The sequence below is a fragment of the Anolis carolinensis genome, chromosome 1, assembly GCF_035594765.1.
Source record: "Anolis carolinensis isolate JA03-04 chromosome 1, rAnoCar3.1.pri, whole genome shotgun sequence".
In the NCBI taxonomy this organism is placed as follows: Eukaryota; Metazoa; Chordata; class Lepidosauria; order Squamata; family Dactyloidae; genus Anolis; species Anolis carolinensis.
Genome location: NC_085841.1, coordinates 123,524,537 through 123,537,216, shown reverse-complemented (window position 1 = coordinate 123,537,216; position 12,680 = coordinate 123,524,537). Strand labels below are relative to the sequence as shown.

The 12,680-nt window shown below is 37.6% G+C and overlaps 2 protein-coding genes across 3 annotated transcripts in view; one reads left to right on the top strand and one right to left on the bottom strand.

Annotated features, from left to right (window-relative positions):
- The window catches only part of ogfrl1 (opioid growth factor receptor like 1), a 200,572-nt gene that overhangs the window by 148,375 nt on the left and 39,517 nt on the right, over positions 1 to 12,680 (top strand). The gene's annotated exons all lie outside the window — the stretch shown is intronic.
- Positions 1 to 12,680, bottom strand: part of asrgl1 (asparaginase and isoaspartyl peptidase 1) — a 42,891-nt gene that overhangs the window by 6,008 nt on the left and 24,203 nt on the right. For both annotated transcript variants that reach the window (XM_003215507.4, XM_016997121.2), the window contains 3 exons: positions 6,852 to 7,006; positions 5,417 to 5,535; positions 1,728 to 1,838 (listed from right to left, as the gene is read on the bottom strand). In XM_003215507.4, the coding sequence (XP_003215555.2) occupies positions 1,728 to 1,838; positions 5,417 to 5,535; positions 6,852 to 7,006 (385 nt within the window). The remainder of the gene's footprint in view (positions 1 to 1,727; positions 1,839 to 5,416; positions 5,536 to 6,851; positions 7,007 to 12,680) is intronic.

Sequence of the window (12,680 nt, the reverse complement as noted above, 5' to 3'; positions counted from 1 at the left end):
AACGTCAGGAGAGAATGCTTCTGGAACATGGCCACACAGCCCGAAATACATACAACAACCCTGTGATCCCGGCCATGAAAGCCTTCGACAACACATTATATCAACTAAACCTTGCACAAGAAAACAAAAACAATTTGAACCTTCTAGAAACTTCCAGAAGAAATCTTTCAAAACATATACAGGGACAACTTTCCCTCCATCAGTTTCAACTTTTATTGTGATTGGTGGCCAAGCTTAAAATGATGGAGTTTTCACTAGAAAACACTGTGTTGCAAACAAATTTTAAAATCCTTTTCAATACATGGCAATAAGATATAGTGTTGTACTAATGTATTGGTCCTAACTGTGTAGTCTCCTAACTGTGAGAGCTGTTCAGCACTGGAACTCTCTGCCCTGGAGTGTGGTGGAGGCTCCTTTTTTGTAGGATTTTAAATCAGAGGCTGGATGGCCATCTATCAGGGATGTTTTGAATGCAGTTTTCCTGCTTCTTGGCAGGAGGTTGGACTTTCATCTGTTTCTGAGCAATATGTAACTCCATCAAAAGTAAAGTGCCAGTATCATTGTCTCTGAGAAATCTACATATATGTTGCTCCCCACTATTACTGCTGCCCAGTACTGGAACATACATCAAAAAGGCCACCAGTGATTTACATAGAGTGGATAATGAAGATATCAAAACTGGTAAAGATGTTTATTTAAAGATCGAACTGCAAAGACTCTGGCACAAGCCAGTGAAGGTGGTCTCAGTGGTGATCAGCACACTGGGTGCAGTGCCTAAAGACCTTGACCAGCACTTAAAAACAACCGACACTGACAAAATCACCATCTGTCAGCTGCAAAAGGCCACCCTACTCAGATCTGCATGCATTATTTGCCAACACATCACACAGCCCTAAACACTTGAGATGTGTGTGACGTGTGATCCAATACAAAAGCCAGCATAGTGATATTGTTTGCTGTGTATTAATCTTGTTGTGTATCAAATAACAACAACAACAACAGCAACAGCAACAGAAACCCATACAGGAAAAAAACAATCAAAGCATCCCCAACAGATGGCCACCCAACCCTTGCGATGACCCCAGGGGTCATTTCGTCCAACTCCATTCTGCCATGCAGGAAAAGCACAATCAAAGCACCGCCAGCAGATGACTGAGGGAAAATCGCTTTGGGGTGAGAGGGCGAAGGGGGAAAGACTTTTGGCAGCAAGGGAGGTGGGCGGGGGAGGGAGGAGCAGGAAAGAGGAGGGACGGCACAATGAAGGAAGATAAAGGGGGGGGGGGGGAGAGAGAAGGATTTTTTTTCCTTATGTATCACGCACATATCGACTTAACTTCTCTAAGTCAAACTGTAGGACTTCAATGATTATTGCAAATCATGAGCAAGTTTCATATGCCTGATATTCTGAGAAGCATTTGTCTTGAAAGCTTGAGTTAAAGCCCCAAAATGTGGTAGCACAGTCAGAGTATATGCTATCGTGATATGCTTATAAACTATTAATTATGCATTGCATATTTTGGGTTTTTGCTTAGTTTACTCTATTTGAGCAATATCTAATTTGTAACTACCAACAAATTGTGAGGAGGGAAGTACTTCTATGTTGCATAACAGTCGTGCTGTTGTAGTAGCTTTGTGCTTCTACAGTAGTTCTGCTGCAGTTATACAGTTGTCATGTAGAAGCTTCATTCTACCTTGTAACTTATGATCCACAAAACCTCAGGCTTTACCTTGCTCCATATGATAGAGGGTAAGTCTTGCCAGAACCACTTTCATAATGCTCTCTCCGTGGCCTGTGGTAGAAGTGGCACCAATAGCATTATCGGCATAACCACCGCTTCCTGATTAAAAAACAAAAAGTAAAAGACATTAGATGATGGTATCCAAATGGACTAGGATACCAAAAGCAGGAGACCCAAATTCAATTTGTGTGGAAGTAAGAATTATAGGGAGACAGGACTAATTTGCTTTCCAGTGAGAAAAACGTGAACTGGCATGTCTTAAGTCCCAATTAATTCTAAGAAGCTGCTTCAGATGTCAGGATGCTATGTGGCTCCATTAATATCTGGTTGAACTTTCTATAAGGACTGGCATGTAATGTCCGATGTAGCCAGCTTGAATGCTTGGTCACACTGGGATGAGACAATATGGGGAAAACAAAACTGGGAAAAGCAACATTTTATAGCTATTCCTTGCAGAATCCCTCATCAGCCCAGACTGCCAGTTGCCGCATTAGCTGGGGATTCTGGGAACTGCAATCTCTAATATAACTTTTTCTATCTTTGGATGAAGATAAAAACCAACTAGTTATTTCTACACTAAGCCAATATGGTTCCAATATCATGGAACCAATACAGAATCTTGAAAGAATGGAAGTGATTTTCACAGTCAGTTGATGAGAATGGTTGAACTGGAAGACTGATTTGTTGGCCAAGTGACTAAATCTGCTGAAAAAAATACTTAAGATGTTGGTTGGGAATTGATGTCTTGTCTTCTGTGATGTTTTTGTACTCCTCATTAATGTCTTTAACATTAACTTTAACATATTGACATCTGAAGGTGGGTGATTTTTCAATACATAGTAGAACTATGTGGGTAATTCAGTCTACAAAAGTTGAAAAACAGTGTACTGTATATTGAGGATTACCTAAGCAAATTATGTTAGGGAAAATTCCAATGAACAAACAGGATCAAGATGGAGTTCCTAATATTTTAACAAAGGACTTCTTTAGAAATATGTCCAATTAAAAATGGCACTGCCTCCAAACACATTTCTCTTCTATTGTTCTTATATATTTTTGATTTCCAGCCTCCTGTCAGCCTCTCATTGAGTCCATACAAAACGAGCAAGAGTTGTTAAATAAAGAAATACTGTATTACAAGAAGGATGTTTTGAGGAGCACTTCACACATATATGCACACACAAAAGCTCCTAGTTGTATGTTGATAAATAAAAATTAAACAGTAGGCAATGCTAACATTTCTTGGAACTCCACCAACATGCCAGGCTAACATTGGCTCTGAATACAAGCATAATAATAGCTACCGTGTTTCCCCGAAAATAAGACCTCCCCAAAGAATAAGACCTAGCAGGGGTTTGGGGGGATTGCCAAATATAAGGCCTCCCCTGAAAGTAAGACCTAGCAACTAAGGCTGCAGCAGAGTTCCATTGGGAAGCATGGCTGCAGGGCTAAAGCAGCACTCATTCATACACCGGAGGGAGGGAGGGAGGGAAAGTGCTTGCTTTCTGTGCCTCCCTCCCTGCCTGCCTTGCCTTGCCTTGCCTTTCCTGTTCCCCCAGCCGCGGCTTGAAAAACCTTCCATGGCTGCTGCTGCGCTGCCGTTTCTTCCTTCCTTCCGTCTCCCTCCTGGCCATGCTGCCTTCGCCCCCAAGGCTTCTGATTGGCTCCTGGAGCCCGGGCAAGGGAGGGTGGGAGGGAGGGAAGGAAGAGGGCTTTCCACTCCTCCCCAAGGCTTCGCTCCTTAAAGGTACAGGACGCATTGGGATTCTCCTCTCATCCTTATTCCTATCCTATGCCATGAAACTGATTATTTTATACTGTTATTCTATTACCATATTATTATCATCATATTCTGTTACTATTATTATATCCCATTATTATATTATCCTATTAATATATTTTAAATCATTATATTATATTTTCTATTATTATTATATCATTATATTATTATTCTATTATTATTCTATTATATTTTCATATTATTATATTATTATTCTGTTATTATTAAATTCCATTTTATATTACCCTATTAATATATTTTATATCATTATATTCTATACTATTATTCTATTATATTATCATATTATTATTTTATTATTATTAGCATATTCTGTTATTATTATTATTATATTCCATTTTATATTATCCTATTAATATATTTTATATCATTCTGTTCCATTCTATTATTCTATTATATTATCATATTATTATATTATTATGCTATTCTGTTATTATATCCCATTATTATATTATCCTATTAATACCATATTATTATCATATTCTGTTATTATTATATCCTATATTATATTATCTCATTAATATATTGTATGTCATTATATTATTATTATATTATCATATTATTATAGTATATTATATTATTCATCATTCATGACTACATTGAAACTAGAATAGAGAGAAATCAGCGTGGAAACCTTGTGAAACCTAAATTGCAAGAGGTACCATAGATTGTTGTACATGTAAATAATGGTAGTAACAAGAAATTCTTGATAGGATTCATAGTTTGTCTGGTTATGCTGGTTTGTGATGACAACTACTTTACAGTATATAATAAATGTTCATTTTGTTGTTCAACAATAAATGTGAGCTCTTCTTCATGGAAAAATAAGACATCCCCTGAAAATAAGACCTAGTGCATCTTTGGGAGCAAAAATTAATATAAGACCCTGTCTTATTTTCGGGGAAACAGGGTAGTGGGTTGAAGGCCATTGCAATTTCAGAGAAAAGAAGTATTATTTTTTTCCATCTAAAATTTAACTATGATTTTGAACAGTTTTTTACCTGAAATTTCAACTAGATAAACAAAGTGAGGAATCTGTTCTGTTCAAGGAAAACTGTATTTCAAAACTCATTAAGTATTTTACATATTTAAATATATTTAGAGTGTCTTATGAGACTTTTTAGAACACCCTTTGTTATTTTCTCAAATGAGAGCTGCTTAGCTTGCTTCCAGGGGAAGAGTGCTTTCAGAGGACATCTTTTAAGTTGTATCTGAATAAATCTCATCATATTTCCCTTTTCTACTCTTACTTTCAAGTGTGCTGATTAGCATGGAAAAACCAAAGAAAACATTTCAGGAAAATACACACTTCAATAAACAAAGACTTTTCCCCTCTGCAAGACCCAAAGACTTCTTCATCTTTCTGCTTCTGTACTTGCCAGTACAGTAGAGTCTCACTTATCCAACATAAACGGGCCAGCAGAACGTTGGATAAGCAAATATGTTGGATAATAAGGAGGCTTTAAGGAAAAGCCTATTAAACATCAAATTAGGTTATGATTTTACAAATTAAGCACCAAAACATCATGTTATACAACAAAGTTGACAGAAAAGGTAGTTCAATACGCAGTAATGCTATGTAGTAATTACTGTATTTATTAATTTAGCACCAAAATATCACGATAGATTGAAAACATTGACTACAAAAATGCGTTGGATAATCCAGAATGTTGGATAAGCGAGTTTTGGATAAGTGAGACTCTACTGTATTTAAAAGTCTCTTGCCTTTTTGGCAGCAGGAATGGATGCTAGAGGAACTGCAAGGACCTCATCCCAATTCCTCACATCATAGGTTTTGAGCATTATTTTAAAAATGTGTGGCATCATGCACTTTATATGAGAGAAAGAGACTAGACTTCTATTTACCGTTGCTGCCTACCTATGCAGGCTGTATCCCCAACGCGGCCAACCCGTTTGTTAGAAAGTCCCCCTGTTGATGTTGCACAAGCTACATTTCCTGCACTGTCGATAGCAACGGCTCCAACTGTTCCAAGGTCTCTGCCAAAAACAGCATTTCAAACAATTAGCTGAAGATCAGAGCACAAAGGAACAAAGTGTCTGTTCTCCCAGGTATGGTGAGACAAAATACATCTTTGGACCAAAGGCACAGATTTCAATGTAGAACCATTTAGTAGGCAATCTCATATATGTTAAGGAATAACATAAAGGTTAATACACTTCTGAGTTTGGAAATGACCCAGACTCATTTGCAATAAGGCTGTGACCACCAGATTAAAAATTGTGTTATCAAATCAGATGCAGTATTTTGCTTTGATAGTTTCAGCACAAATAGCACTTTCTCTTTACACTACATTCATTCCTTCACTTTCTTGAAATTCCTTTGGGCAGCTGCAGGTGCTTGATAAGCTTTATGCCTTACACAGAAAAGAGCAGCTGTTTGAAAATGGAGAGTTTCATCCAGAAGAAAGGATTAAATCACACTTCCTGCTGATGTAGACCTAGTCTGACCTGAAGCCCCACATCTCACCCCACTATGGTTGCTGTGATCATTTTTGAAGGGGGAAACCCAATCAGGAAATCTGGCTTGTAGGTTTTCTGCATGAGGGATTTCTTTCTAGTTTGATCACAATTTCTCAAGGAACGGAAACAGAGCCTGCCATGGACTGAGAAACAAGAATCTGCAGGATTCAGATGAAACTGAAAAAGGGGGTTGAGAATTTTGGAGGAAGGAGTATTTTCAGGCTGTGGGTGGTTGAATCCATGACTACAGAATCTGTAGATATGGAGTACCATAAAAGCATACAAGAGACTAATGCTAATACAGGATTCAATTACTAACAATTATAATGATTTGATTTATAAAAGGATTTTTTTTAAAAAAACGACATTTTTAACAATGCAATAATACAATCTTATTGTGGTAGTGGTGGTAGCTATATTTGCCAGAATCACTTCACCATTGCTGGCTGGAGAATTCAATAACTTCTTATCTAAAAAAGTAGCATTTCTGCACTTTGGACAGTATTGCATCCCCAAAAAAAAAAAAAAATCTGGTTTGGAGGCTGCTGGTGACCATTTGTCAGCAGGAAGGTTGGATTTTATAAGTTGCAAAGTCTGATGTTAAAACCAGAACTGACATCTGGCAGGAGTGTTGTTGGTTGATGTTTCTACATATATTCTAAGGACACGATAACAGCCCTGATGAATCAGCCTTCTGAATCCAGACACTGCATAATGCTATTTTGATTAGTAGCCATGAATTCTAGCCACACAGTGCCATTTCTCTATTTTTTAAAAAATGTTTTAATCTACTTTGTTCAGTCAGGCAGAACTTCCCCCTCCTTTATACTTGCTTTTGGAACTCCTGAGGGTTTGAATCAGCCTCAAGGTTTTTCTTCCATCTCTCCAGTGACCTTTCTGTAATTAATTTCTCTCCTGGAACCTCAGGAACTCCCATGGCCCTGGCAAAGGCAAGGGCTCCCTGGTCGGTCAGCAACATGTGGTCTGTCTGAGGGAGACAAGATATTAGCCGCTATGTGGAAATATTGCACAAGTTTCTATACCCCCACTGCCCTGCCCCTGAACTCTCATTCACACAAAGAGACCTTGGGCAAATCTGATGTTACTTTAGTACTATCATTTTTAAAATTATTGTCATTACTATTCACAAAAAGGCAGACTAGGAAAAGAATGTGATGGGGAGCATACTTGAATAAATAAATACACATTCTGTATTCAACTTGGCAGTCAAAGAAGAACTTACAAACAAGCCACAGAAAACAGAATCTAATTCTTCTGAGAGATGTCTCTCATGATACATCAAAGGGATTTTGGATTCAGCTCTATTGGAAGTATCAGGAAAATAATATATTGAGGGGGTAAAGAAGAGGCAAAATACATTCCTGGAATGATGTTCTTTGTTCCCCAAGTTAAATTTCAGAAAGAAAAATACATGGATATGTAGGGGGATGCCACATTTCTGTTACCGTTTGTGTTCTAGAGTTCATAGATTCAGAGATATGAATCAAAATATCAATCTCTGAAGCATATCCCCAATTTTTCCTTATAGTAATGTGGGATGTTATCAAGGCTGGGCAACTTTAGATTTCTGGAAGTGTAGTCTTTCTACCCATATGAGGTCCCTGGCTACTGTAGAATGAACCATGCATTCTAGTTATATCAAGGAATATTGATGTTCCTTGCCAAGAAGAATGCCTTGATTTCAAGAGGCAAAGGGCCCTTCCTTTCTAAAACAGAAACTAAGGGATAATGTCCTCCCTTATAGTTTGAAAAAGAAGAGCTGGGGTTCTTCAGTAATGGACAATACTGACTGTAAGATGGTGTTACCTGTGCCTGGAACATATATCTGTAAAGTAGGACAGTTTGCTCTTTCAAGTCTGGAATGTTCCAGCCCACAAATAGACAAATGCATCTTCTCTTATGCAACACTGCCCTCTCCTGCCCTTGCAAAAACAAACACCAACAGTGTCTATGACTTCTATCTGGTTTCAGAGGAAATCCAAATATTTATAGCACAGTGGCCAACCATTTACTCAACAACATGAAAACAAGCCATACAGTAAAATAAAATGCAAGAATTGTTCAGGGAATAAGATATACAAACATGCTAAATACTATAACATGGGCTTTCTATAAATTAAATGGAAGAAGTCCGTCTTCCAGCAGCCAGTGGGACAATATTTAGTCCTCAGTGGTGCAACGGATTAAAGAGCTGAGCTGCTGAACTTGCTGACTGAAAGGTTGGCAGTTTGAATCCAGGGAGCGGGGTGAGCGCCCACCGTTAGGCCCAGTTTCTGCCAACCTAGTAGTTTGAAAACATGCAAATGTGAATTGATCAATAGGTACCGCTTGGAGGAGTCTACGGATAAAGCCGTCTCTTTGGCTTAGAAATGGAGATGAGGACCATCCCCAGAGTCAGACACGACCAGACTTAATGTCAAAGGGAAACCTTTACCTTTACTTATATTGACCACCATCTGCTACCATGTATTTAATCTACTGTATGTACCTTAAGGCATAGGCAAATAAAAGCCAAACATGGATCCAATGTCCCACAGAAGACAATGAAGTTTCTTTACAATGCATTAGATCTGTATTTAGACTTTGTGGTAGTAGTCTCAAAATTGACATCAATTAATTGCCTTGCTACTTGAAAACAGGAAGCCTTACAGCAGTTTGCAATAAAAAGCTCCATTCAGGAATTGTCTCAAATAATTGAACAGCTTATGATTCTAGTCACATATTTTCAAATGACATTAAAACTGAGGCATGGATGAAGAGGTACTGGAAGATTATCATAATAAAAATAAGCATTTTCTAAACAAGTAGTCACTGAGTAGGAAGCTTTCTTCATACAGATAGTTCCTTCAGAGACAGATCCAGTTGCTGGCGTGGAAGAAGAGAAGAAGAAAAAGAGAAGGAAGAATGTATACAGTAGAGTCTCACTTATCCAAGCTAAATGGGCCGGCAGAAGCTTGGATAAGCAAATATCTTGGATAATAAGGAGGGATTAAGGAAAAGCCTATTAAACAACAAATTAGGTTATGATTTTACAAATTAAGCACCAAAACATCATGTTATACAACAAATTTGACAGAAAAAGTAGTTCAATATGCAGTAATATTATGTTGTAATTACTGTATTTATGAATTTAGCACCAAAATATCACAATATATTGAAAACATTGACTACAAAAATGGCTTGGATAATCCAGAGGCTTGGATAAGCGAGGCTTGGATAAGTGAGACTCTACTGTACTTTCACTTTCAGAGTCGAGGCCCTTCTACACAGTCCTATAACCCAGAACATCAAGGTAAGCATCTGCTTTGAACTGGATTATCTGAGTCCACACTGTCATATATTCCAGTTCAATTGAATTTTATGCAGCTGTGTGGAAGGGGTTTCACTTTGTTTTCCATCCACTCAGCCAGCAGTAAGCACTATTGAAACCAATTGTAGAATTGTACCTCCAAATACACATGCATAGGATCACATGCTTAACAACATGCTTTTTTAAAAAAAATAGCTCTACATTAAAATGCTTCTTGAATGAATTCAGAAACTGAGCTCCCTTCCACACTGCCCCCAAATCAAAGGATCTGATCCAAGATTATCTTCTTATCCCAGATTATCTGGCAATGGAGACTCATATAAGCTACGGCCTTTCCACACAGCCATATAACCCAAAATATCAAGGCAGGAAATCCCACAATGTATGCTTTGAACTGGGTTATCTCAGTCCACACTGCTATATATTCCAGTTCAAAACAGATATTGTGTGATTTCCTGCCTTGATATTCTGGATTATAAGACTATGTGAAAGGATCCCTAGTTTAAAGAAAACAATCTGGGATCAGATCCTGGGATAAAGGGCAGTAAGGGGCTTGAGATACTCCACTGATTTTAGTAGTGGTGTGGAATTTCCCTTCCTCCTTTCCTTCAATGGAAGAAGAAATTCAAGGCACAAATTCTTTACATAAACTAATATGGAGTGGAAACATTTTGGTGTATGGAGTGTGGCACGGCTGGGTTTTCAGCAGAATTGACAGATATGTTGCTACCTAGGAACCCAATGGATCTGCTCTTTCAGCAGAATACATATCTACTCAGAGCTAAGCCTCCCTTAACAAAATGGGGGCTTGCTCCTAGTTAATTTACTACATGATTATGCTCATAATCACTCAATATTTGCTATTATGCTGTTTTCATCATATGTTTGGCGCTCATTTCCAAGCCACCTCACGTAAATGCAAATATTCCAAAATAAAATTTTAAAAACCCAACATCCAAAACACTTCTTATCCCAAACATATTGGATACGGAATACTCAACCGGTATTGTATGCGAGATACAAAATATACTTTAAAGAAAGCAAGGTTGTGATCTAGTAACGCCTACCCTCAGATATGTGCACACAGAAGCAGAACCTGAGATAGTTACGTTTTTGTACTCTAGCTCCTAAAATCCAACTTGCAAAAAAAAAAAAATCAACATTTTAACGCTCTGTGCTGGAGTGCATCCAAAACAATCTATGTTCTCTGAATGCTCGTGCTATGTTAAGCTAGGTAGGTAAAGGTAAAGGTTTTCCCCTGACGTTAAGTCCAGTCATGTCTGACTCTGGGGATTGGTGCTCATTTCCATTTCTAAGCCGAAGAGCCGGCGTTGTCTGTAGACACCTCCAAGATCATGTGGCTGGCATGACTGCATGGAGCACCGTTACCTTCCCACCAGAGCGGTACTTATTGATCTACTCACATTGGCAGGTTGGCAGGAGCTGGAGCTAACAGCAGCCGCTCATGCCGCTCCCGGGGATTGAACCTGGGACCTTTCGGTCTCCAGCTCAGTGCACAATTGATATTTTGCGGCCAGAAGGAATAACTTACCCAATCTTCTAAAAATATATTTTCAGTTATTGTTTCTTCTCTCAATGGAAATAATAAAAGCATGCCACAGAAATCTCCAGATTTTGTCAGATTTCCAAAAGTAATCATTTAACAGTTTGGTCCTTATGAGGAATGATTAGTTCATGAGTGGAAACAGCCTGAGCAGCATAATGAATTGTATCTCAGTGGACTGTTTAACAGGCTAAACTCCTGGGTGTTGCTGGACAAAATGTTGAGGGAAAAACATTTTTGCCACCAGATGGAGCCAATATTGTGTCATGGCCAAAATATAAATACAAATACAGTAGAGTCTCACTTATCCAACACTCGCTTATCCAACGTTCTGGATTATCCAACACATTTTTGTAGTCAATGTTTTCAATACATCGTGATATTTTGGTGCTAAATTCGTAAATACAGTAATTACTACCTAGCATTACTGTATATTGAACTACTTTTTCTGTCAAATTTGTTGTTAAACATGATGTTTTGGTGCTTAATTTGTAAAATCATAACCTAATCTGATGTTTAATAGGCTTTTTCTTAATCCCTCCTTATTATCCAACATATTCACTTATCCAATGTTCTGCCGGCCCGTTTATGTTGGATAAGTGAGACTCTACTGTAATTAGAAAGATTATTTATTTTCCTGTTTAGGGTGGAACTTTCGTGGAACAAAGATTATTTGAAACAAAAGTCTTAATTTAAAACAAAAACAAAACTAATCTTTAAACCTTCCATGACACACAACAAAACCTCCATAAATTCGTAACAAATAACAAAAATAATACATGTAATTGAAAAAATATCAAAATACAATTGAAATAAAGTCTACACAACAAGTGCAAAAACCTCCCAACAATGAATGAATGCCAAAATATACCCTGTTTCCCCTAAAATAAGACATCCCCCAAAAATAAGACCTGGTAGAAGTTTTGCTGAATTGCTAAATATAAGGCCTCCCCCGAAAGTAAGACCTAGCAAAGTTTTTGCTTGTAAGCATGCCCGCCAAACAAAACACCAGAGCATGCAGGATTGGTTAATGTACGTATCATAGATTGTTGTACATGGAAATAATGGTAGGAACAAGAAATTCTTGATAGGATTCACAGTTTGTCTGGTTATGCTGGTTTGTGATGACAACTACTGTACAGTATATAATAAATGTTCATTTTTTTTGTTTAACAATAAATGTGAATTTTTCTTCATGGAAAACTAAGACATCCCCTGAAAATAAGACCTGGCGCATCTTTGGGAGCAAAAATTAATATAGGACACTGTCTTATTTTCAGGGAAACACGGTAGATGTATACTAGGTATTGTATGAAATTATAAGAAGGTAAATATATATGTAGTTCTATTTAACATAATACCATAAACCAGAGCTTTCCAAACTGTGTATTAGGACACATTAGTGTGTCATGCAATCGTAATGAGAGACCTCTGAGTCTATGTGAAATAAACAATAAATCACATATTTTTACAAATATACATGAAAGGTTTTCATGAGATATGTTGTGTCCCCATACATTTTGTTATTAGAGTTTATGTATGTGTCCCTATCTCTAACACGGGTTGGTTTAACCTCAAGTTTGGCAGTAAAGCTGAATTACTGGGTCACAAAATGTTGCAAGTCTAAAAAGCATGTCATTAACACAAAATTTTTGGAAAGCTCTGTCATAAACAAAAAAGCAAACATATATGAAAGACTACCAAAAGACAGGATACAAGAAGAAAAGTCAACTCAGAGTAGATGTAGTCTGAAAGAATTTGCCAAAT